This window comes from Microplitis demolitor, chromosome 9 (assembly GCF_026212275.2).
Source record: "Microplitis demolitor isolate Queensland-Clemson2020A chromosome 9, iyMicDemo2.1a, whole genome shotgun sequence".
Lineage (NCBI taxonomy): Eukaryota > Metazoa > Arthropoda > Insecta > Hymenoptera > Braconidae > Microplitis > Microplitis demolitor.
The window spans coordinates 5545141-5572723 of record NC_068553.1 but is presented as its reverse complement, the minus strand read 5'-3'; the positions used below and the strand labels follow the sequence as shown (position 1 = coordinate 5572723).

The 27583-nt window shown below is 30.9% G+C and overlaps 3 protein-coding genes across 6 annotated transcripts; 1 reads left to right on the top strand and 2 right to left on the bottom strand.

Annotated features, from left to right (window-relative positions):
• Positions 1 to 706: 706 nt before the first annotated feature.
• On the bottom strand, positions 707 to 7349 carry LOC103572237 (uncharacterized). Of its 4 annotated transcripts, none has more exons than XM_008550750.3 (4): positions 6790 to 7349; positions 4491 to 4770; positions 4365 to 4424; positions 707 to 3050 (listed from the first exon to the last, which is right to left on the bottom strand). In XM_008550750.3, exon 4 carries the CDS (start codon positions 2961 to 2963, stop codon positions 1827 to 1829), a length of 1137 nt encoding a protein of 378 aa, XP_008548972.3. In that variant the 5' UTR covers positions 2964 to 3050; positions 4365 to 4424; positions 4491 to 4770; positions 6790 to 7349; the 3' UTR covers positions 707 to 1826. The 4 variants fall into 4 exon arrangements, with proteins under 4 accessions (XP_008548972.3, XP_008548971.3, XP_008548973.3 ...); XM_008550749.3 differs by having other exon boundaries at positions 4491 to 4720; XM_008550751.3 differs by having other exon boundaries at positions 4491 to 4587.
• Positions 7350 to 11044: 3695 nt separating this feature from the next.
• LOC103572238 (uncharacterized) lies at positions 11045 to 13785 on the top strand. Its single transcript, XM_008550753.2, has 4 exons — positions 11045 to 11318; positions 12907 to 13043; positions 13130 to 13222; positions 13337 to 13785. Exons 2-4 carry the CDS (start codon positions 12999 to 13001, stop codon positions 13529 to 13531), a joined length of 333 nt encoding a protein of 110 aa, XP_008548975.1. The 5' UTR covers positions 11045 to 11318; positions 12907 to 12998; the 3' UTR covers positions 13532 to 13785.
• A 10965-nt stretch (positions 13786 to 24750) lies between these two features.
• On the bottom strand, positions 24751 to 25713 carry LOC128668518 (uncharacterized). Its single transcript, XM_053741668.1, has one exon. It carries the CDS (start codon positions 25711 to 25713, stop codon positions 24751 to 24753), a length of 963 nt encoding a protein of 320 aa, XP_053597643.1.
• Between the last annotated feature and the right edge of the window lie 1870 nt (positions 25714 to 27583).

The following is a 27583-nucleotide window of genomic DNA, read 5'->3' as shown; positions in this document are numbered from 1 at the left end:
AACATAAGAAAAAATTCTAGTCCGAAATACGATTTATACAAGTACTTTTCCAGTAATTATTGATAATTTTAAAAGAATTTAGTGAGTACGAAATATATTTGCACTCACTAAGCACATTGAAGATAAGATTTAGTACACATTACAAAACCTTAATGTCGGAAGTTACGAAAAATCAGCCGTTGAAGCTATTAATAACGTTTAAGTTCATAATTTTTAATAGCTACATATTTTTATATTTCCTGATTCTGTTTCTCATGAGTCGTTTCAATTCTTTTAAACTTATAAGATTAACTTCTTAAATTTAACTTAAAATATCTTATGTTATACATTTCAGATATACAGTTAATCAAAATTTTATTATAAATTACTTTTTATGGTAAGTATCTTTAAACAGACTTATATGTAAGCTTTCGATGTTAAAATGACATTATTTAACTTTGTTCAACATCATTAAGTATACATATATAATTTTTCATAAATTCTACATGAAGCCATAAAAATCTACAATTTGAGTTTTTATTTGAAATATCTGAAATATTTTTTATAATGACAGAAAAAAATATTGCGAAAGTACATATTCTTCATATTAATTTTAACAAGTCTATCATAGCGATTTGTTAATTTAATTTTTAAAAAATTATACAAGAACATTTTAGAAACTACAATAAGTAATTACTATAATCGACCTGTTATTAATAATTTGGAGAATTTAAACTTCCTTAATAACTTTTTTTCTGGTATCTTGAACAATATTTTCTATATATATATTTTCAAATAAGAAATTGTTTCTTTTATTTTTTTTTATTCAATTTAATGAATTCATAAAGTTTTTCCTTCAATCGCCATAACATCCTGTTGGTATAAAAATTACATAATGCTTATTTCGTATCGTAGTTAACATACATGGTTGTAATATCATTTTCGCTTCACAAAATTGTAAATTTTCCGTAATCAAGCATTCTTCAACATTATGAACAGTTACATATTTCGATGAATGTAAATATTTCCTCAATTTTATAACTTCTTCATAAAAAATGTATACGTTTTTCTCATTTTCATGTAAATTGAAGTAACAAATGTTTTTCATTACACCGATCGGACCATTTTTTAATAATACTACGGAGTCATCTATTTTTTCACAAAAGTGATAACTTTTTGATGTATATCTTTTGCTGTCAAAGATAAATCGATTAAATGATTTACATTCATCTGATCTGTTCAAAAGTTTTCGCTCATTGTCATTTAAATAATATTTTTTACCCTTTCCGACTAGTATGCAGCCATCCACTTCAAAAGTATTTTTTAAGCGCCCTGTTAAATTTCTTTCACAAAATTGTAAAAACTCTTTACTTGTATTAATTTCATTTTTCAATGGTGATAGTGCTTTTTGAAACAAATAACGCCTGGCGATCTGAATAATAACATTATTAGGACTTTTTTGCAATTTCATTAGAAAATGATTTTTATTTTCGAAAATGAATGTATTATGATGTCGCAAAGGCCCTAATTTTCGTACACATTTCACCATATGTAATAATAAGTGTATATTATACGTCATTACGTGCATACCAAAATAGTCTTGATATGTTACTACATATCTTAAAATCAAAGCGTCTGCCGTGTCCAGTTCATCAAAACTAATTTTTTCAGATAACAAAATATGGATAGCTTCCACCAATAAAGCTAAATGATTTAGATATTTTTGTGGAAGAATCCCCTTGAAGCATATAAGCGAATAAAAAAGAAGCCATGATCGCCATTCCGTTGCCTTCCACATTTCCCTTTCAGCTAGCGTCCTTGGAGATCGAGTTATACATGTAGGATGCTTAAAGCTTACGTTTTGTATTTAATGCTTCGAGTTGGTTCGGGTTACCCACATAAAAATCTTCACCGAATGAAGATAGCAGAATTTCAGTATGCTGTTTTATTACACCTAATAAAACAGCGTGCATGTAATCGGGTGACATACCATCAGCAATATTAAAATGGTTTAAATTCATTAATGGTGATGGCCCCCAAACACCCATAATGTCATTATCATATTCATTTCCAGCAGCTCGTAGCATTTGTTCTTTAATTGACTTGTCTGTTCGTTCTGTTGGAACAATCATTGTCATAGGAAATTTTTGGGAGTTATTGATACGTTTCCCCGGATGTTCGCAGAATGTACAACCATACGAACCATTATATTGTTTCATATTTAAGATTTTACATCTTGCGACTGAATCAACTACGGCACAAATCGGGATGAACTTACTGGTTATTATCTGTTGTTGTAATTTCCATTGGACACCTTCCTCAGATAATTTATTTGCTTCATCGACGAATGGTTGTAGAAAAAGAAGCATATCTGGTTCTTTTTTATCAACCCATAGGCCCGTCATTATCATGTGTTTGGACTGAAGTTTTGGAGATAGCTCATTAATGCAAGCATATATGGGCCAGATCGAAAGCTTGCTTGATTTCGATGGTTGACAACCATCAGTGTTGAAAGTATATGAAAAATTATATTCTTCTGAAAAAGGTTTGTCTGCCATGGATAATTCTTTATATATTTCACCATCACTCATACTTCGAAGGTCATTGTGATTGCAATTATCTTCCTTGTTTTGAAGATTCTTCATTAAATCTTTCTGAACTTCTTGATCTTCTAGTATGGATTTTAACTGCAGAGAGACATCAAACGTTAAAAAATAACAAGTTTCTGGCGATTTCTCATTATTGTCACAAACTTTGCACTGAAACTCGCCTTTATTAAGTTTGTTTCGAGCACCGAAATAATAATGACATTCATCACAGTACACATGATATACAAGAATATTTTCGTTGAGTTTTAAAGTTTTAAATAATTTATATTTAGAAGCAGGAACCACGTTATTTTGGAGTAACGTACTAATCATTGATAAGATGGAAATAATAGTTTTCCATGTAAGGGATTCTTCAGCTCCTAATGCTAGTGTCATTATTAAAGCTTCACCTCGTGTGATTGTCGAACACTTACAAACTGGTTTATTGTAACTATCATTTCTATCTTCCTCCTTCTCTTCTTGCTGTAAAAAAAAAAAATATAAGCCGTCCACCTTCTTTAGATATTTTAGTCCGATTATTAAAGTTGACCGAAATAATAAAATACATTGTCAGCGAAATTTAAATTTTCTTAATATAGGAAATTTTGAATGGCTTATATTCAAAAATTTATTAACAGATTTCGATCTTAATTTTGGTAATCATTATAAGAATAAATACTTCAAGGGATAATAATTTCGAAACCTACTTAACGAACTGCAACATACCATTCAATATTTTGAACTCAATGGATATGTTATAAAATAATAAAGCAATATTGAACACTACTTACTGGAAATCAAATTCAGAATTACTTGATTTCATGTAGAGTGATCTAAACCTTCAATTATTACTTGAGTTTCCAGATGCTAAACTATATACTTTTGAATATACGGGTCATTTCATGTCAAATCGACCAGTAGTTGGAATCGACCCCTTTCAATTGTGACGAAATTTGGTCAAAACTTTTCATTTATCATAAAACAGAGATTTGCCAAAGGAAAAAAATTCGAAAAATTTTTTGCTAAAGTTATTCAAAATTCAAAATTTTTCAACTTCATTTTTTGAACATTTCGAAAAATATGATAGACATAGAAATGATCTTGGTTTTGTTTTGAAGGGGACGATTGAGGCTATTGAAAAAATAAATATTTCTGAAAAAAATTTTTGAAAAATGAGAAAGCTTTCGAATTTTGAATTTTCAAAAATCGTCAAAATCGTATGGCGACACGAAATTTTGGGCTCAAATTATTTACTACACTACCTTTAAAAAATCTTAAAAGATCCTGAAAATTTCAAAGAGGTATTTTTTTTTTAAACTATGAATTTTTAAATTTTGGCAAAAAAAAAAAAATTTTTTTCACTGTTTTATGATGAAAGAAAAGTTTTGACCAAATTTCGTCAAAATTGAAAGGGGTCGATTCCAACTACTGGTCGATTTGACATGGAATGACCCATACCCATTGAAATCCAAATACTGTACACAATCTCTTGAAATTCTTTATTTTAATATTTGTGATTGCTTTTTGTATAAAAGAGATATTGCTTTAAATTGAAATTTCTCACATGAAACAAGTTAAGAATCTCCTCAGATAAGCTACGACAAACTAAAATAACTTATACCAAAAATTGATCTCAGAATGCATTTGGAAATAATCATCTTTACTTTGTTACAAAAAAAATAAAGAAAGTTATGAAAATCTAAAAGAACATACTATTGTGAAGAGTTATGAAATAACGAAGAAATTATATGCAACAATCCTTCAACTTATTTTGATGTATTAAGTGATAAAATATACCTGACTAGGTTCGTTATTATAATCCTCATAAAAATCACCTATCGTTGTTGAATCTTCGGCCTGTTAAATAACAAAAAATTATAAAGATATCAACAAAAATTTTTTTACTACGTATTAATAACTTACGTCAAACCAGATTTCTTGATGTAAAGATTCTTCATCATAATCTTCATACAGCCATGAATTTGATACCGAATGTATGGTGGTTAAGGCTAGTTGATGACTGAAAAGAGTATCAGTTTCAGCCGCAGATTCAATTGAAAATGTGTTGGTATCATTGGAAAATCGATTGACAGGAAATGGGTCATTTGCGTTGGTATTATTATCCCCAGCGTTTTGATTACAGGTTTGATTTTCTACATTTGTGATATATAGTACATCCAAACAAAAAGTTTTCGATATTAAGCTTAAATAACACGTGAAAAAATATTTTTTTTAGAATTTTCTAGCTCATAAACCAATTAAAGGATTTTTATGTGCGATAAATATTTTCGTAGGAAATTGAACACTACAAAAAATATTTTCCATCATTTATTGATAAATCCATCTATTAAAAATTTATTAGCGCTTGAAGTCTAATTTACATCAAATTTTGAGATCGTTTTACTTTTCCGACGAAACTATCAGACTTATTATAAAATGCGATAGAAACCTTTTTGCAGGTAATTTTATTCCTGACAAATTATTACATATGAAGTTTTTAAGAATTCCGCATTGTCTTCTAGTAATTTTTATTTTAATATCAAGCTCTTAAAATCTCTGAAAAAACTATTTTTTTAAGAGCTTCACATTAAAATGAAAATAACTAGAAAACAATGCGGAATTTCGAAAAACTTTATAGGTAATAAGTTATCAGGAATAACATGACCTACAAAAAAATTTCTATGACATTCTGTGATAAGTCTGATAGTTTCGCCGGAAAAGTAATTCTCGAACAGATGAATTTATTAACAAATAATAAGAGACATTCTTTGTAAAGCGTTCAGTTTTCTACAAAAATAATTATTGCACATAAAAATACGTTTATAGGATTGTGAGCAAGAAAATTCTAAAAAAAAAAAAATAAAAACAATTTTTTCCCAGTACTATTCAAATGGAAAACAGAAATCTGCGATTCTCGATCTTTAAATATTAAAATTGAGAGATCTGGTTTTCACACGCGTCTTTTTTCGATCTTCTGAAGATATTTCATTACAGGATTTCAAAAAAAAATCAAAAATCATTATCAATTTATTGGATTCAGTCTGATGTATAGGGGAAGGGGGGGGGTGCAACACGAGGTACCCCCAAAATTTTATAAAAACAAATTTTATTTTGTAAATGATTTTAAAACATTCCAAAATCACTTTTGTCAATATTATTAATCATTATTTTCAATATTTTTTGTTAAACTTTTTCAAAAATTGAGTGTCAGTCGAAAATTGTTAATGGCTTTTGTTTTATGATAGATACCAATAAAAATTTTGCTTTTTCCTTTTGCATTCAATAATTATGTGAAATTTAATTTTTCATTGTGTAAATTACTTACAAAAAAAATTAATTTTATCAAATTTATTTAATATTCAGAAATATTTTTTTTCACCTTTTTTAGAGGGTATCCCATTTCGACCGCAAAAATGAAAATTTTTTTTGTTTAACCGGTAACTAAATTTCTTTTTATTTGCTTTGAATATAATCAAAAACAAAAAGATTCAGTGAATTTGAGTCCTCGAAAACTTGGTACTTTCCTGAGTACCCCGTTTGCCCCCCCCCCTTACCCTATGCATAAAAATTATATAGTTAGCATAGTACGTAATTCGAGTATTTTTGAAATGTTGATTTTCTACAAAGTGAAATGGCTTCTGTGTCCAAGAAAAAAAATTTTTACTAAATTTCAAATCTCATTGTATAATTATTATGGGTTGTCACCGAGCACAGTTCTTATATTTCTCATAAATAATCTTTTTACTTTTGTAAATAATTAATTTTTAATATTGATAAGCTTTCCCAAATTTTTTTTTCTTGTACACTGTACAAAACGAAAATATTGAATAGCACTAGTATAATGAATTTTATCGAATCAATGTAGTTATAATAGTTTTAAAATTTTTAACTGACAAGGAATATTTAGCTTTAAAAAAAATTTCTTCAATAAATTGAAGATTTTTGTTTTACACATTAATTTGACTATGTTACGAAAGTATATCTAAAGGTTTGTCAAAACCACGATTTTGCTTAATGTTGAGAGTGCATAGTTAACAATAATAATTTTGGTTTATTCTTACATAATTGATCACTTTTTTTATTATAATGAAAAATATTTGTGTCTTACAAATGCTTCAATACAACTGTTTACCAAAACTGTTTAAGTAAATTCGTTTAAATTGTAAAATTTTTGAACTTCAATATCATAAAAATGTTTGCCGTAAAATAAATTTATACTTACATCACACTGATACTTCTTTAATTTTCCATAAAAAGTTGATCGAGGCATAATGCCGTCACTATCTGGACGCAAGTATGATTTATATGGACCTCGCTTCATGTTTGAATTTTACTTGTTGTCACTCGGAACACACAAATAATAATAAGAATAGCTCGGTAGAGTTCACATTACACTAATCTTTATAAAAAACAATTGCAGAAAAGTAATTTCAATTCATTAAAATAATGAAGAGCATCATTTCTCAAAATCCGTATAATGCAAAGTACCATTTATTTAAGTAAAAAAATGTTTCAAGACTTTAAAAAATATATAGGTGTATATAAATATGTATACATAAATATACATGACAAATTTTCAGTCCCTTCTATGGGCTATTATTCACTATTTACGAATGAAATAACTATATATCACGAAGTGTCAGTAAAACAATACTTCACTTTTTCTGTACAAATAATATAATTAAATTATATTATCCATCGGTTCTGCAGTGAGAAAGAATATACTTTACATTTATGTTACACTGATAGGCACGTGTTCATAACATGAGAGCAATAACAACGACTGAAGGTTAGTATTAGTATAGACCCTATGTATCTACAATATTATATGTGTGCTATACTTTACGTATGTTTCTAAGAACTTCTCTTTCCACTGCAGACGCTAGGTGCGTCTCACTTTACCGTTGTTATTTTCACGTTATTATTGTGCCTGTAGCTTCACTTTATTCTCGCTATATACATATATATATATGTATATATATGTATATATACTCAATCACTGTGTATTTGTATATCTATATTTAGTAAAATTTAGAAGTATAGATGTACAAAGACAAGAGTGATCGGGTACTAGTTCCCTCTTCGAGTACTGGGTCGCTTACCTTATATATTAAAAAAAATATGAAAAAAAAAAAAAAAAAAATTGCTGGTTATCAACAAATTTAGTTTCTTCTGGATAATAAGTTTCAATTTTTTGTTTTTTGATTTGATTCAAAAAAGAATAAAATTACGATAAAAAACTTTTCACTTCCGTTTTTCGGCGAAATTGCAATTTTAATTTTCAAAATCTTGACAACAGCATTAATTAATAATTATTAATGATCATAATTATCACATACTTATGCAAGTCTCAATTAATTTAAAAATTAAGCTTCAGTAGAAAAATAGAATTTAAGCGTTCTACAATGATTCTTTCCTGATTTATTATTTATGGTTAATATTTTGGTCATAATATAAAAGTCAAGTTTGACTTGATGTTACAAAAAAAATTTACATGAAAAAATTATTTGCTAGTATCTTGTAGTTTTTTGGACCTGATTACATTACAAATCTAAGCTTTATAATATTTTAAATATTGTATTTTCTTTTAGAGAATCTTTAATTAGACAGAAATAAAATTCTTGACTTCAGGTAAATATTCTTCATTGAAGAAAATATTTTTGAAAATCTCAATTTTCGTGGCTAAAGTAGAAATCTCTTCTGACCAAAAGGGATTCTCTTGGCTCGAGAAAATTTTAACTTTGTTCAATAATTCTAAACATTTCATTTTTAATTATTAGAAATCACGATTACATTGTTTTTTCGATATTCAGAACAAAAAATATTGAAATCAATTTATAATATGCAAGAAAAACAAGTATACAGTGTCAAAAATCAGGACTGATAATCATTTATAGCGAAAAAAAAATTATTTCAATTTTTAAAAATCGAAAAAAAATAGTAATTATGGAAGGCCCACTACCGGACCGGACATAAAAGTTGGAGAATGGATAGAAGTTTAAGATAGAAAATTTTAAAGAAAATTGAAGGATACATCTTTTTTTGAAATCACAGTTAAAAACTTAAAATTAAAAAATCTCGATTAAAAGCATTTCGTAAATTTGTTTTGTATTTTTTTTTCTGTAAAGGCCATATAAAAACAAAAATTTTGAAAAAAAAACATTGCATTTCGACCATTATTACGGAAGTTATGATCAAAAAACCATAAAAAGAGCGGTTTCTTCAAAGATTCCATAAGCCAATGATTAAAAAAAATCTCAAAATTTGCCAAGAAGCCTCTTCTGAGGAGTACTAAAAAATACCCAACAATTAAGAAAATAAAAAAAATAAATTTTTGAAACCGTCCGATTTGGCGTGGAACGCCCCATATATATGATTGAAATCTGAAATGAAACACATTGCCTTGTTGTCACTTCGAACTCAAACAATATATCATCAACATGAGTACCTAAGGTCTTAAAGTTTAATGCTCATTTGTTTACTTTCTACTCAAATACATGTTCTCAACTCAACATACTACGACTTTAACTGAGTGTTGTATTGTGTTCAAAATAATATATTAAAGAAAATAAATCATTTAAATGAAAGATTAATTTTCTCATAAAAAAATATAGTAAAAAAAAATACAAATAATATATATAAAATATGTATGAAAATATATTAATAATAGCCCATTATTGACAGATTTTCGTATATATTTGTGTATTTTAAATTTGTAATGTGAATATATTAAAAAAATATCTTAGAATATGTGAGGCTTTTCATGCCAAATCGACCACTTTCAACCCTGACCCCTTTCGATTTGGCTGTAAATTTTTATTTCGTTTCTACCCCATTAAAATCATTTTTCAGAATATTTTCAAATTTTTTTACCCAACTCAAAAAAAGTTATGAGTTTTTAAAAAATAAGGCTTTTATTTTTTCGAAAAGCTATAGATTCTTTAAAAATTAATTAATTGGGACGTTTTTTTCTTTTCAAAATTTTTGTCTTCCAATGTGCTTTTCAGAAAAAAATTTCAAAACAATAAACTCTGAAATTTTTGGTTTTTTTGAGAAAAACCGTTATTTTTTTAAAGTTCGCCATTTTTATTTTTGTTTTTATTTTCAAAAAAAAACTTCAATTAACTCTACGATTTTTCCCGCCAATCCCAGAGTGGACACATTTTTCCTTCTATTTTTTGTTAATCAATGAAAAAAAAATCTTTTTTTTGTACTTACTTCGAATGGATGTTAAAAATAAAAACAAATTTTTTTTTTTAAAAATGATGTACGGGTCTTGTAGGGAATTTATTCAAGTTTTTAACGCCGCTCTCAAATTTATTGTGCGATTATTGGTACCCTAAATATCGATAGTCAAAGCCAAAAGGATCATATTTTGTTTGATGGCTGATATCTCTGCGAAAATTCGTCTTACGAAGTTAAAAAAAAGCCAAATTGAAGTTGGATAAATTTGCTAAATGACGTATACATTGGTTTAGTTGACAAAATTTTCCCACGGACCGTGGGGAAAAAAAACAATGTAGAAATTATTTATCTCGCGGTATTCTCATGTTTGCGCAATAACCAGAGCTTTTAGAAAATTTTAATAAAAATTCACCGAAAGTAGAGATTTCAAGCTATAAAATGCATTTTTTAAAATCTCGATACGATTATTTTTCAGAAAGTTACAGCCTTCAAAAAATTACTAAAAAATTTATAAAACTTTTTCTGTTTCTTTAATTTTTTTGCGTTCATGTATTTTTATTGAATTGCAAAAAAATTCATGGTTGCAACAAAACAACAACTTTATGATACATTTTACAAGTAAAAATTTCTTTCACCAAGGAATCTTTTACTTCTGTGTATATTATTTGCAATATAATCCAGTTGAAAATATACGACACAATAACATACACTTCTATAGTATGACAAAAGCTATTTAATATAAATTGAGAAGTTTAAACGAAAGCATTATACTTCTTGAGCTAGGTAAAAATCTAAAATTTTTAGTTTTCAATTTTACAAATTTAAAAGATATTTTTTACCTTAAATAAATGTTGGTAGTTAACATAACATCTCAATAATTTTCCAAAATGAAATAATCAAATTTATTTATTTAATGCATATTTCTGCAATTTACAACGTGATATAATAATTGGATTTCGAGTATTTGATGAACAGGATATATGGAATGAAATTGTTTTGTGGCTTCACTAATTAAATATTCCATTTAAGCTTTACCATTAATTATACATATAAAGATATATATGTATACATTAGAAATATGTGAAACAAAGAAAAGTGTTAAGATGGTCCGGTGGACGCATTTTTTCTACTTCCTATTAGTTACGAAGTCTTTTACGCCGGTTCATCGGACACGCGACTAACGAGAAGGACGGGGGGAGGGTGCGTTGTATGGTTGACTACTTCACGTGACACATGCACACACACACACACACATACGTCTGCAAAGCTCAGAGACGGAAAGACAGATCCAGTGTTCACTTGTTCGTACTTGTTATCTCTATCGAGTAACACGTGTTTTATTGTGACGTGCCGTACAGTGTATTTCGATTCCATTAATTAAAAAGTTATTTTCGTACAAAATGAAGTATGCATTGGTAAAATTACCCCACCACAATAATGAAAAAATGATTGTGGAAACCCGTAACATTCGTGATTTTAGTAATTACAGTGCATAAACTAAAAATAAGGTTTATCATTACAATGACGGCGAGACGCAATTTAAATGCGTCATTTTAGGTTTATCAGGTAAGTCAAAAGTAAAATCGAAATTTTGGTAATTTAACAAGTAAGTTAATTACATTTTACATGCTTTATTTTAAGTCGTAAAATTTTTTAAAAATTGGGCCTAGTCTATAGCTGTTTCTGTAGAAGCTTTTAATATATTCTATCATGTCAATTAGCTAAACACTGTAATATTATTATTTATCCTTAGTATTTTCATATAAATATAAAAATGAACCTGATTTCATAGTTAATTGTGCCCTCAATAGCCCTGTATATTTTTGAATTCAACCAACGGTTTTTCTATACCGATAATTCAACCTTAGAAGAGGAATAAAGGAACGTGTTCTCTCTTAAATTGAAAATGATATATCAACTTTTAAATATATAAAAAACAAATTTTTTTCTTTCATTACTTTCACGTTAACTCATAAAGAAATTATTAAAAAACAAACATAGAATTTTTTTTCTCGGAAAAAGTGGATGTAATTAAAATTTTTTATCGAAAAATTTTTATTATTATTGGTATTATTTTTTTTTTCTTTCAATATTTGCAGTCGTAAATTCAACAGATTGAAAATTAAAAATAACATAAAATAATGAGAACCCGGTTTTGACATTATGCTTTATTATAGGTCGAACAATCTGCCGCGAATTAAGTATAATATCGATGAATACTTAATTGAAATATTTTAGTTATTCATTTTTCAATTCACGCAACATATCAATGGACTATAAGTTATATAATTGAACAGCAGCCATCTGACTTCCTCCTGAAAAAAATTTAAAAAAAAAATATTTGTTAAAATATAAAATAAGTATATTAAAAATGTATTTTAAATAGCTAGCTTTGGGCAGATTTTCGTATATATTTTAAATATATTAACAAAATATCTTAGAATATATGAAAAACACGTGTATAAAAATATATTTTCTTAATATTTAAAAATATTAAAAAAAATATAGGTACGGTAATATAAAAAGAATATATTAGTAATATATTTTAAATCTATAAAAAATATAATTAGGAAAATATAAAAGAATTATTTAAGAAATATATATGTTTCATAGAACCAACAACCTGGGTACAAAAAATATGAAAAGTTTATATAAAAAATATATGCTCAATACAATTTTTAAATATTTTTTTCCTTAGATAGTTAATTAACTTAAAAATATATTTTTTATATAATTTAAAAAAAAAATTTTTTTATATAGGTTGTTGTTTAAATTAAAACTATATTTTTCATATTTTCATATTTATATTTTTCATAAGTTTTAAATATGTTACTAATAGATTTTTTTATACTACCATATCTATATTTTTATGTATGCACTTTTTAGATATTCTGAGATAAATTTTTAATATATTCGAAATGTATAAAATATATGCAAAAATCGGCCAAAAGTAAGCTATTTAAAACATATTTCTTATACATATTTAATATATATTCATATATTAAATATGTATTTTTTTCTTAAATTTGAACATATTTTTTTTTATAAATTTTTTTCATGGGGGTTATCCTTTTCGTAATTAGTTGCATAATATTTTTATAAAGTTATCAGTCACTCAAACAATTATTTCACACACTAAAATGATAAATTTCAGATTCAGAAGATGCTTTGTCTGACGATAATTTTCGCGTTCGAGACCCGGTGATAACGAATCCTTCATCTTTAGAATCATCTACAAGTACTGATATGGAAGAGGAATCAGTGGTCGCTACAGCAAAATTATCTAGAAAGGTTTATACAAAATCTAGCAATTGAAAAGCTTTAGCTGCATAGAAGCATTATTTATGATGAATTTTTTCTTTAATTTTTATTTACAGAACAAAAAACAAAGTGAATTGAAGAGTAAAAAACAAAAAATAGATGAAATCATTAAAGTTCATAAAGAAAAAAGTAACAGTAATAATCACAAAGTATGTATACACCAATCAGAAAAATTGAGCAAGTACTAAGATTTGCATCCTTGCGCTGATATATTTTTAAATTCGTAAATTTTTGTAATCCTTTATTATGTATTATTCATCTAGGAAAGGATCTCCAATGAGCAGAAAGTAGATAGTGACGTAAAGGAAAAGCAATTAGAATTAAATTTATCAAATGATTATGATAACATTCAAGTTCTGTCTGATTCCTCTACCGATAAAGGAGAATTTAGCGATGGATGTGATTCACCAATTAATACGCGACCGATGAAAACTAGACTAAATTATAGAAGAAACTGACACGGAAGACGATATGTTTGATGACACAGAGCATCAATATATCGAACCAATTGTCATTATAGAAAATGGGCACAGTGAAGCAGAAGGGACTGGGTTTAACAATAATGAAAAAAAGGTATAGCCAAGCATTTCTAATAACTAAATTAGAAGCAATTAAGAAATTAGCAATATGTTAAATAATAATCTTAAATATTCCTCATGACCGACTTCTTCTTGTCACTGAGAGAACTATCATACAATGGTTTTAAATTGAAAATTTCAGGCTGGTTTTAGATACATATATAAATATTAAATTTCTATTAAAATTTTTATGTTTTAATATGCTGAACAAAATTCTATAAAATTAATACGTTTTTCTTATGAAAGCATCAACGAATTTTAGTATACTTTAAAAAACATACATTAAGATATATTAGTACTTAGATGAAAAAAAAAGTTCATAATGTTAATTTTTTTTTAATATTTAGGCGTATAAATATTATTGAATGTAGAATATGTAAATGTTGATCAGATCGGCCTAAAATTTTCGGATGAAAATATGATGGAATAAATCATTTAAATCATATTAACCTTTCGTTACTCGCGCTATGAGCGTGACGCCGCCTTTTTGACTAAAATTGCAATAAAAGTTACTGTATGGGTATTTATGACTTGATCCTTAACCAATTCTCTCTTTGTAATCTATATTTTTTTCATATATGTGTATAATTAATATATATACATTTTAAATATAAAAAAAGTATATTTATGTATAACAAAAATGTAAAAAAGCGGCACAGTGCTCATTATGCGAGTTGAATCGTAGATTCAATTTTTGTAACCGCGTTGCCAAACTTACTGTTGTTACTGTAAGAAATAATTCATTAAAGCAGTATGATTTGTCAACGTCGCGTTTCATTTAGCATGGGCGGCACAGTGATCGCCACGCGATGAAAATCGTCGGGCGAGTGGACACGAGTAACTAAAGGTTAAATTAAAAAATAATGAAATAGTATTTTATTGTTTAGAATTATTTAAAATAATTCAAACCCCCGAATCATTTCAAAATAAATTAAATGAAGAAATAATACCGGAATCTCTGGTTCCTCGGCTGATTTAGAATAATTTTAAACAATTCAAACTCTCGAATTATTTTAAATTAAATTGAATTAAAAAATAATACCGCAATTTTTGGTTCCTCGACTGATTTAAAATTATTTGATATGATTTGAACTTTTGAATCATTTTAAATTAAATTGAATGAGGAAGAAGTATCGGTTTCATGTTAATTTAATGGATTTAAAGCGATTCGATAGAATTTTTCGGATGGAATGCCACTTAACCCTTTTAAATCGTAAAATAATAACTCAATTTCTAACATCTTTAAAGTACTTGAAATGGTTCAAATGGATTTGACAAGAGAAAAGAATTATTTAGCTCTAAAAAATTTATCTTGAGCCAAGAAACTTTTGGGGATATGAAACGGAAATCAAGCTTTCCTTTAAAGAAGTAAAAAAATTCGTTGGGTTTTAAATCTTGAACAAAGAAAAAGTATTTTTGACTCAATAAAACTTTAAAGATTGATTTAAAAGTAGAATTAGCTAGTTATAAATAATTTTAACTCCTTGATTTGATAAATTTTGTTTCTCACTGTAATAAGTTTATTACTTTAATCGAATAATCTGAATGTTCAATTAAAGAAAGTAACATTTTAGAATAAAGTAATATGATATAAAGTCATTGATGAATAAAGTAATACGATCGTTTCAGTCAATAAAATGTTTTAACTTCAAATTCAGTACAAATCTTAATCCAAGATAGATGCTGTTTTGAGCCAAATGTTTTTTCTTGGATTCACGCAGACGTTCTCCCACTTTTTTTTCACTACACTATCTTTGTTCCTCCTACATAATAAATGAAAATTTTGTTCACTTAAGTAGATAAAAATTAAAGAAAAAATAGTATAATAATATTTATTTCATAAATTATATTATAATTATGTGTACGTTTGATGAATATTTGGGCACATATGCATTTAATTAATTTTCTGTTTAGATATTTTAAGAATATACGAGGGGAATTTTATCTGTTTTTTGTTCTAATTTAATTTATTTAATAAACTTTGAAACTGACATTTTTCAACATTAAGAAAAAAAAAAATCAAATAATTTATTAAAAAAAACTGGGCTAAAGCACATGAGTTGAACTGTTCTCAGAGGTTCAATCGAAGGGTCGGCAGTTCAAATCCCATCATATATCGGAAACAAAAAAGACCTCTTCTTTACCAAAATTGAAAAATAAAAGATATCCCCCCAGTGGTTAATAAGTTTGTTACTAGTAGTTTTATTATTTTTTTAAGCAAGGAAATAAACGATATTTATTTCTTATTCAATTCAATTGAAAATGATTTCAAAATTTAACTTATTCCAAAGAATTTTTATTTATAAGAGAAACCAAAAATGTATGCTATTACTTTGTCATTCAATGCATTAAAAAATAATTCCAGAAATTCAATTATTCTAAATAACTTTAAATTCTCTGAGGAGCCAGTAATATACTATATTATTTTCTTATTTGATTAAATTTAAAATGATTCGAATTATTATAAATAATTATGGAAATCCTAGAATAATGTTTTACTTTTTCATGATTCGATATGATTTAAAATATTTCATTTTAAAATGACGCTTGAAAGCACTAAGATTTAACGATTTGGGCGGATTTGAAACTATTAAGATTAAAATTATTGTGAACAGTTTCTAATTATGATTTTATGATTCAAAATATTTATATATACAATATGAATGAAATATTTCAAAATACAATATGAAATAATTGAAATTTTTCAAATCATTTCAAATTTGATTTCTTAATCAGGGATATACAACTATGGTTGAGAAATCCGATTCACTTCAATAAGATTTGATCGGAAATTTCGGATTGAATCCTATTGAAAACAAATTGGAAATTTCTGAAAAATATATTATTTTCCGAGTTAAACCGATTATACCCTATTCAAAATTTTTAATCAGAATGAATCGGTTCCAATCGGAAGATAGGAAAGAAATCAAAATATTATTTTTCAATTGGTACCGATTCATTCCGATTAAAAATTTTGAACGGGATTCAATAGAAAAATAATATTTTTATTTTAATGGAGTTTTTCCGATTAAAACCGATTTATTCTGAGTAAACTCGATCGGATCTCAATCGTATTCCAATCAGCAATTTCTCTAAGCGAGAGGGATATTGGGTAGATGAATATGGGCCCTCGAGAAGACCGTGTTCTTTCTCTGTCTTACTTTAAAGTTACTATGACTTAAATTACCAGCACTCGAATGCCAGAGAAAAGGACAGTAAATGAAAAGACAAATGTATACAAAAAACATGTGTAGTATATTGACAGATTTAATTTTACAAAATATTATAATAATGAACTTACCCTAATGGGTTGATATACCTGCACACACACTCACTTCAGATTCACCAATTTGAATCTTGTGTACACAGGAGTTTACAATGTTTTTATGGTTTTATCGAGATTTACTGATTAAATCTTTTCACGAGAATGCTATGCACGCTGAACCGATAGGCCGGCTTTGCTGTCTAGTGAATTTACGATGATATATATATTCTTTAAATGATTTTTAAAGAAGTATTAACTATTCCCGAACAAGGACTCCGATTGCTTAAGCGGTGGACGTCACGTGAAAGAGTTTAGTTAATTTTATCGCGAACTCAAATGATTTTACTCTAGGTATCCAACCTAGGAGTCCAGATGCCTAGGCGTAGGACCTCACGAGGAGAGGTTTTAAGAATAAAATTCAAGTCGCGTAATTTATATTTTAAATAAAAGAATCGAGTTACGATTATCGATCTAGGACCCCCGATTGCCTAAGCGTGGAGCGTCACGAGAACGAATTTTGAAATCCACTCAGTGAGTCTTACTCGTGGATGAATCCGATTATCGATCTAGGACCCCCGATTGCCTAGGCGTGGAGCGTCACGAGAACGAATTTTGGATTCTTACTCGCGGATAGATCCGACAAGGTTTTCAGTCGGGACGGTAATGACTGACTTTGATTATTTTTCCGGGGTTTTTATATGAAAAAGTTTGAAAGAAAAGTAAGGCCGAAGATGCCTCTTGCATAGGTTAAAGACGAAGAAGACAATAATATAGAAGAGTTTGATTTCTTTAAGACAGCTGAGAATGAGATTTTATCACGGAAGTTCTTGTAGTAAACAGGATGTAAATAGAAAAATAAGTCCGTGGTGTACTGCTTAAAAATAAAGTAATGAATATATGATGACATTTATGATCGATATATGACATACTCTAGGAAAATATAATTTTAAAAATAATACAAAATTGAGATGAAAAATTTTTAGTGATAGGTGAAGGAACGGAGAGGTTCTGTGGGGGACCATATAAATTTTTAGAGACTGCGTGTCTATGATGACATTTATTATCAATATTTTAGGTGATTCCGAGAAATGTAATTAAAATTTAAAATAGAAGAGCTTCCTATGGTGGAAAAGGGAAAAGTAAGAATCCGCGGGAGACCGTGAGATTCTGTAAAAACGATGTTTCTCCAAAATATATAGTGACATTTATTACCGTTATTTTGGACACTTCTGAGAAATGCAATTAAAAATTAAAAATAAAATAAAACTAGAGATAGATTTCTACATTGGAAAAGAAATAGTAAGGATCCGCGGGAGATGTGAGGCCCATTGGTAACAGATGGTTGAAATAGAAAGGTCGTAAAAATTTGAGTTGAACTAGAACAGAGAAATGTTTTGACAAATTTATTGAGCCCTTTTCGGTGACTTTTATGGTGACGAGGGACTCACGGCCGCGGAAGATTCAGAGAAATCTTTTCGTGGGACATCTGGAAGACATTGAGTCGGTGGATTCTTTATAAGGGATCGGCCGTAGTGGTGCAGCTGTGCATAGAGAAAGAAAGACGTACTATTTTCTAGTTGCTTGTTCTTGTCTACGTCTCTCTTTCTTGTAACTTGACCGCTCATACTCGCATACCTTTCTGTGGGAATTCAGAGCAAGCCCAAAATACGTCATAGATATCTATATATGGTCAACGTACGCATACATAACACACACATATGTACAAAACTCATGCACATATACGTATGTACGGATACCCCTGTATTATTGTATCTTTGGTGAGTGTGCTCCGAATTCTCCAGGTTAATCCTTATAATATATATATATAAAAAGAAAAATTAACGGAAAAATTACTGATCCTAAGGTTCAGTTGAGTGGTGACTCAGGTGTACCGATTGTTACATCTCTACCCCCAGAGTCGTCATCGCCCTCGATGACATTAATTTATGCAAGGAAATTTCTTTGCTTAAATGTAAATGAATGAGGATAGGTCAACCTGAATCATCAATCAACTAATTTTAAAATTAAAATATTTGTTACAATTATGCTTGATGATTAGAGGAATCCCTGGACTTCGAGTGGTAGTTGTTTGATGGCTTGGCACAGGTGTTGGCTTCTTCTCTCTCTTCTTTAAGGGACAGTGCATCTAAGGGTGATGGTGACATATTTCAGTTAATTCTAAATTTCTTAGCGTTGTCCTTGTAGGCGTTGTCTTAGGCGTTTTGTTTTCTTGAATTTTTGGGGTAGTGGGAAGAATTTTGAAACTTGATTGGTTCTTCTCGAATCCTACCCTTGTGGATCTTTGTATCCTTCGTGGATTCAAATACCCGTGATTTTCTTGTGATCATCATTCTCTGGTTTTCTTCTTGTCGCGACAAGTGAAAGTGAAAGTGAAGAAAGAAAATGGCTTTCGTTGTCAAAGATGAAGAAGTCAAATTTATCGAGGAGGTCATTGTCCAGGAGGACGCTTCATCTGGGAACTGGCTGTTCCATTGGAGGAAACTCTTGCGAATCCGTTGTCCGTCGAGGTGGATCCGTTAGGGGTCCCATCAGTCGTATTTAAAGAAGATCAATGGTTATGCTGTCTTGAACCCACTGAGGTGAATCCAGAGGTTCAATCCATAGTGGAGGTGAGTGCATTACGTATAAATATAATTACAAATTCTTTTTCTTCCCTTTCCTTATTTGTTTAATTATATGTTCATGTTGTTCTTTTACAGGAGTTGCTGGTTCAAAATCAGCGGTTGATGCAATTACAGCTACAACAACAACAGCAGCCGATCGACTTATCGGCGTCAGGGGACCAGGCGGTTGAAGAGCCGGTCCCTTCGACGTCATCGGGGGACGTTGAATTGCGACGATTGTTGTCCCAGCCGGCTCGTCCCAAGTCGACGTACAGTCGTTGGGTGCGCTGCCTAGCTCCTGAAGGGATACAGGCAACTCCTCGGATTCCTCAGGTATGTACATCGTTATTACTTTTACTATTTTCCTCCTTATCAATATTCTTTTATTTTGAAGAAGTTTTCAATTTGTGTTTGTTTGTTTTAGAAACGTTCCATAAAAAGAAAGCGGTCCGAGCCGGTATACGGTGGAAGCCAAGGGGCCCCTGAACCAAGGATTCGTCCTCCAGTCTTCAAGTTTTTGGAGCATTCCAGGGTCCGGGTCATGTGCGGGGATACCATGGCCGTGAGTGTGCCCTTCCGGGTGACGTTTGTGGACGGACACACCTTTCCAATCCCATTCACGGATCCACTGGTGCGTTTGTTGGCGCCGATGACGTCTCTAGAGGTGAGCTGGCTGGTGGCAACCATGCCTTGGCCCTTAATGGACCAGTTCGTCTTCGAGTCCCTTTTGGCAGTAAGTTTCCTTTTCTATTTCTATATACATATATATATACACATATACATCTACACATATACATATATATATACATTCATATGCATATGTATTTAATATTATAATTCTTGTTACAGCTGATCGTTGCGATGTGTCCTATGCACCTGTGGGATCTGGCGGAAGGATCACCTCCTCGTGTACGGATAATACTCGAGGAGCTGTGGGATGAATGTTCCTCGCGGGTGGCACGATGTGTATACTGTGGCAATGGTCGTCGGATGGAGTAATAATTTATATATATATTTATATACCTGTACACATATATATATATACACACATGTACACAAATTTATATATCTCTTTTCTTCATATTATATATGCCATTGTAATATCGTTTTTTTTTGTATTTTGTATTAAATAAAAGAAAAATTTTTAAATCTGTGCGTAATTATTAGTTGTCGTAAGATTCCTAGACTTCCTTTTCCTCTTGTAACAATAAATTTAGGCTTTTATATATATTTTCCTCGCCTTTTTATTATTATTATCAATTTTCAAAAATTCTTTTATAATTTAAAAAAAATTGCTAATAGAATTTAAAAAAAATCAACAAATTTTAATGATAGAAAAGTTGTAAATTTGTTTACATTTACTTGTTCTTCCCGCCGTTTTTTTTTTTTATTATTATTTTATTATTCCATAATAAGTGAGCATGATGAGTCGTGTGCCTTTGGATTTTCCAAATTTCTTTCGTTGTTCTTGTACCTGCTGCTAGTCATCGATAGTTGGTATTCTTTTAATTTTAGCGTTAAGATTTGCCTATAAATCGCGTTCTTAATGTCATCTCAAGTCGTGTGAGATGGTAAAGATTGCAAATAATCGTGGAATAAACTCATTTGCTTCTACCGGCCGGTAAGAGCAGTGAGTTTGTATCTGCATGGCTGGCTGTAAGTCGTTGCGTTACAATTTCTCTGATAGAACACGTAGGTCTATGGGTCAGATAAAGATGGGAACAAAGCCATCGCAACACTTGTTTCTTTAAAGGTCTTTTCGCCTTATTTACCCTGTAGATTTTCCCTTTTAAAAAAAAGGATGGGACGTTGAAGCAAGCATGCTTGCTTCAAGTGGCCCAATGAATCTTTCCTCGTTGTTGTTGATGTCTGGGACTGAGTCGTGTGTCGGTGCATCTGGTAGGTTCGTTGACTGCCCATGGGGTTTTCCGGAGTGAAGAGGGGTACGGGGGAACGACTGAGGTCGTGTTTATCCCTCAACCCATGTTCACTTCTCATGGTTATTTTAACTTATTGCTAAGAGTATATATATATATATATATATATATATATATATATATATATATGAAAAAGAAATTTTCGTTACAATCTAATGATTACGTTTATTTTTTTTTTTGTTTTTTTTTTTATTAAATTTTATCAAAAATTTTTCTTCCTTTTTTTTCTTAGTACTATTCTTATTCATGGATATTTATAAATATACGTCATTATACTTCTTAACTTATTTTGTAATTGGTGCCGGGAAGCTCCAAATATAGTAAAAATCTTTAATAATTGACGTATATATACATATATTCGTACAGATATTTTGGATATTTATTTTAAATTACTTAAAGTAAATCTAATTAACAATCAATGCAAGTTAAGCCTAATACTATCCCTTATTCTAACATGCAATTTGTAAAAAGAATTATAATATAATTTAGCTGCTTTATTGCAAGGCTTAAGAATTATGTATATTGTTATTAATATAATTATTGTTATTATTAATTTATACGAAATTAGAATATTTTTTTTTCTTTTTGGAGTATTCTTTTTGTAATATTTTTTTTTGTTTATTTATTCTTTATATATATATATATATATATATATATTTTTTTTTTTTTTTTGTTTTAATTTATATGTTTACATAGTTATTGTAGCTTCATACTTAATTTAGCTGAATTACTTATATTGTCTGAGTGCCCATGCATTTTTAAATTTAGGTATTTTAACTTATTATTATACTTAGTCACTGTTTTCCTTATAATATTCCTATGGCGTTTCGTTAACAGGGTAGATACATTATTATCATTTTTCCTATTAAGAGGTTATATATATATATAAATATATATATTATGTAATACGAGCTATCTTAGTACCTTACATTATTCGGTTAGATTTTAATATTAACAAACAAACAAACAAATATTCTTTTAACTTCATCATGGCTATTGTAGATGGTACTATCTACAGTCGGGTGGTTGTTATTAATACGCCTTTTCTTATGGATTGTTCTGATTCGAGAATACCTACTTGTAACTCGGTGTATATGGGTCTGCCTTTTGACTGGTCGATGCCAACGTTGTATTTTCCTTCTCTTGTTGCTGTGATTCCCGTTCGTAGTTGAATTTGGGGAACTTAGTTCTATATCGTCAAGATTCTCTAGTAGTTCTACTTGATTTTGAGGTATCAAGTATGGATGGTAACGGAGTCTCTGGTCTTTACGAATTGAAGAGGTTAATGGTGATAAATATTGCAGATTGATGGACGTAGGACTTGCACGATTTTCTCTTTCATTACTTCAAGATATGAGATCATCCAACAGTTAAGGAAGAGAAAATGTTTCCTGTAAGTCGGTGGTTAAGGATTTAAAAGATTGCTTGTAATTATCAATTATCGCATCTAAATAAATCTGAGTGCTTTCTCGCTGGTAGAAGTGTCCCACCATCAATAAATTTATCAATCTGTAAGCGCAATTTATCGGATATTTATCAGGTAGGTCTATGTTGTCGGTTGCCCATGGTATTTCTCCAAACAGCCGTATTAGGTCGAGATTGGAAAGGGGATGCACGTACGGGGCTCGAATTTTCTTATACTTGCGTTGGGTTTTTAAATAACGATGACTAATCCAGTAATTCCTCATGACTTAAGTTCTGATATCCTTATCCTGGGCTATGATCCATGCAGCTTGTATTTCTTTACAACTAGGCTCGATATTATCAGTAGTTTTTATAATTAGGGATCCACAAGGGGTGCAGAGATCGGCTTCTAGAGTCCATGGATTCGGATGATTCTTATATAGGTCGCTGCGACGTAAACGTCTTAAGGCTCTTAGACACATACGTCGATGCCAATGTTCTCGTACTACAATTAAGGAGACGAGATAGATGAACAAGGTGTCTATACCAAGGGGACGACTTCTAGAAGAGTATTCGTCTGTTGTTTCTAGAGACATATTGCTTGTTTTATAAAGGAAAAGATTTTAACTGATGATCTCGTACCCACTGTCTTATGTAGATGGCGTTAGTTAAAGCACAGTAGTAATTTTTCCTGAGTCCATGAGTCGTGCAGGTAGTTTACGAGGTGCGAATTACGTCAAACTTAGGACAATTATAATTTTTAATCTCTAAGTTTACAATGTCACGATTCAGGATCTTTTGTAGATAAGTAGCTTTAATTGATCCTTTAGTGTAGACTTTCCTTGCGTTCTTAGCGTAATTTCTAAGGATATTTATTACTTCTTGGAGTTGGGTATCACCGTCTTCCCAAAGAATACCGTGATGTTTTTCCGTTACCCAGTCGTTTCTTTGCTGATTTCGTGGTGTCAGTTTATGATATGGAAAAGGCTGTTCTATTATCCAGTGGCCTAAAATGTCTTCGGTAGTAGCAACCAGGGCAACTTCCTTTGGGATAAATTCTTCCTTGTTATTCCAGAATCCTTGGATATCAATAACTATATCCATATCACTTTACAGTAGTCTTTGTTTTATTTACTCCTCAAAGAAAGAAGAAGAACGTGTCTCGTAATTCGTCGAACTGGTTGTAAGCTGAACTTCTCTGATAACTAACACGTGTACAACCGTATAGTAAATTTTCTGACCAATAAACTCGCAGATAACTATTTCTGAGAGCCTTGTATTCGCTGAATAGGCAGGCGCTTTCGAGGTCTTCGCGACTTAATGAAGAAAGTTTTCTTATTTTGAATGGTTGCAAATATTTGTCGTAAAGTTTAAAATCTGTTACTGGATCGAAGTCGTGGGCCTCGTCGTTGAAAAAGTCCTGGTGTATTAAATCGTTTCTGGATCTTAGATGTTGTCTGAATGCTCGCTTAACTTGTGCTGTTCTCCAGAAATTTCGAAGGATGAGGTGAGCAGTTAGTCGATGGAAATCTTCGAAACCTCTTTGATATTCAGATTGTATTTGACGTTTGTTTATACGAGCGTCTCGCTCTTGGTCAGTGTCGAGTCTGTTTTCGATAAGACCTTTACACATAATTCATTATTATGTGTCGGAGACGTCGAAGGTAAAGCTTCGATTATTGCTGCAAGATTTTGGTCGACCCCGTCGTCGACTATGATGCTTCTTCGATAAGTCGATTTAGTGCTTACAACAGGAGAATCGTTCCTGGTATAACAAAGAAATAGTTTGTAAGTTAGTTTTCGTGTTAGAAAGATTAAATACACCGTTAAGACTAAGGTAGTAATTAATATTCCATGCAAGAGATAAAGTTATAAATCTTCATGCGTTCGAATTGGTTCGATAAGTTGTAATTCTTGTTCTATTTGTTTTAAGGTGTAGTCGTAGGAAAGAAATCCATAGGAATCGATGAGTGATACGGGCGTTGGACTGTCGTCGTTGTAATTGACCGAGCTGAGAGGTCGATATTTGTGAATTTCAGGAAATAATTGTGTAATATTAAGCCCGATCTTCGGTTGAGGTTGTAGTAGGGCCGTTGAGTCTTCTGACCCATACAGGGTAGTATAACCGATTCTTGCAGAATAACCAGGGCTAAGGGTGAGAGTTCGCATACCGGATATTTTTATGTATTCAGTGGAACTTCCATGACGTGAGACTTGAAGCAAGCTTAGATGAGGCATGGAGTATATCCATCCCTTAATTTCTTTTAAGGATTTCCAGAACAGATAATGAGTTTTACTCAATCTGATGTCACACCTGCTGAACGAATCGAGTCTTGAATTTGCGAACAAATCAGCTTCACATGAAGGATGGATAGCTGTTTCGTATATTACAAAGTTGGGTTTGCATATATAGAGATTCCTTAAATCTTGACATTGCTTAAGTTCGTCCTCTTGAACTAACGTGTACCATTCATGATTTGAGGGCATCATCAGATAATCGGATCGGGGTTGTATATAGGCGGATCCTTTAGAATTATTTCCAAAAATTTGACGAACCGGATAAGGATGAAGTTTGTACAAATTGTATTCAAGTAACTGCACTAAAGGTAGGCGAAGTGTCAGAATTAGGTTATCCTTGTAAAACTTATGCTTGAACTTCATTAATTTGGAGGCCTCCTCATTATACAGATCTTCTGTTTCTATTGGAATCCGATACTGCGGATTCTTGTTGAGAAACGTTTCCATAGCTTCAAAGATTCTTTTTGGGCTAAGAAGCTGTGGTGGGAATTTTCCAACCAGAACGAGGTTTATTGCTTCGATGACATTTTTCATGAGATTAAGATATTCCTCGAAATAAGCTTGAGTATATACGCTCCAAGCACTTAGGCGTTCAATATACCTTGAGTGTGATATATTTTATTCAGACAATGGACCAGTCATATTCTTTACAGGCTCCGAAAATTTGTAGTAAGTCTTGTGTTGAAATGCTAGCCGTATCAGGTCCTTGTATATGTCAGAATAAATGATTTGCCCTTTATTTTCAGTTATCAACGCGTCATCTGATTGAGAGGCGGAAATGATTTCATCGAATTTCTGGAGAAAATCCTGGAGGAGGGATTTCACGCTTGGGTCTTTTGGCGAAGAACGGTTTTGTGTTTGGTCTGGATCAACCAATTGTCGTATTACTTCCATCTGCTTGAATAATTTTTGAGACATGCGCTTGTAGTCTTCGAGCCTTATGTAGTATCGGCATTCCGATTCTGCAATTGACGTCAGGCAATGTTGATAAAGTCCAAGAATTTCCATGTCTGTTATAGAGGGAATTCGTTGTTCCAGAAAGTCCAAGTTCATTATAGTAGTTAGTTTCCATTCTTCTGGAGCAAGGTAAACATCCTTCAAATGCTCATAATAGAGTTCTGCGCTGGGTTCCATGGGTCTTAAGTGGACTGCACTTCCCCTTACGTTGGACACAATGACGATGACATTTATGAGAATCCATTGTAATGCCGCCATGTTGTTTGCTAAAAGTAGTTATTTCAAATTCTTACTGTATTCTTGACGTTGAGAGAGCTTACACTAATCTTAAAATTAAATTAAAGAAGATGGGCATGCGGCATGCATGGGATTAGTTTGGAGGTTGTCGTGGATTTTCATTTGGAATCTGGAGTTCATTAGGGTCAGCTACTCCAGTAATGTTAGACTGAGTGTTCACTGTTCAAGTTCTAGGGGCAGCATAGATAACTTCCCTAGTGTGATCTGGCGGTGCATATGGCAAGTACGGATAGATAGGTCGAACATTGGTCGCATCTTGACTTCCTTCCTTCATTTGTGATGATTCTTCGTCCTTAGGTATATAACCTTTTCCAGTCTTTGGTAGATGTAACAGAAGGTTAGTTACAGAGTCCCATAATGCTCCTATCAACCACACGCTCCACCCGTAAACAGTATGCAGCGCGTAGCCGTGGATTAAAGTGTCCATTGCGAACTTTATCGCTTTGAACGTAAGGTAGACTCCAAAGAGTGTTACGCTGAATGTGCCCATGGTGTTGAAGAAATTATACACCTTTCCCCAGGCTTTCGCGAGAGACAGCCTAATGGCTTCTTCATCCAGTAGATTATTAATTTTGATATTGTTGTCAGCCATGTATTGACCCGTCGCACCTCTGGCAATAGTGTTTAGTACCGCAGTTCGTTCCAATGGGAACATCATGTAGTCCTTGAGCTTTACAATGTCGTTGTCTGAATAGATACCGCCTGTTGCCAATCCTTGGGCGGGAATATACTTCCAGGAATGATTCGTTGAAGCAGTGAGCTGTTCCGGATTGGGGACTGATGACAGTTTCGGATTCAACTCATACCATGAGTCTTCTAGTCGATACATTGGCGCTAATAAAGGATTACAGTCTATTTGCGTTCCAGTTTTGACTAATATGTGCGTTCGTGGCAACATATAGTATGTATCATTGCCTCGGAGTACCGGCAATTCTTGATAGCATTCTTTCGTGTCCCGTCGTCTTACATCAACAGCTATACATTTAGCGAATCTTATTACTTCGCCTGACACGATCGCTATGTATCCAGGCTTCTTCATAAACTGGAATGCGAATTCGTCAGGTGCCAGAGTGGCTAGGATGAGTGCATTCTGTAGGACCTTCTTTTCGAGTTCACATTCTTGTCTGATCATGTCATGGTAAAGCATCAT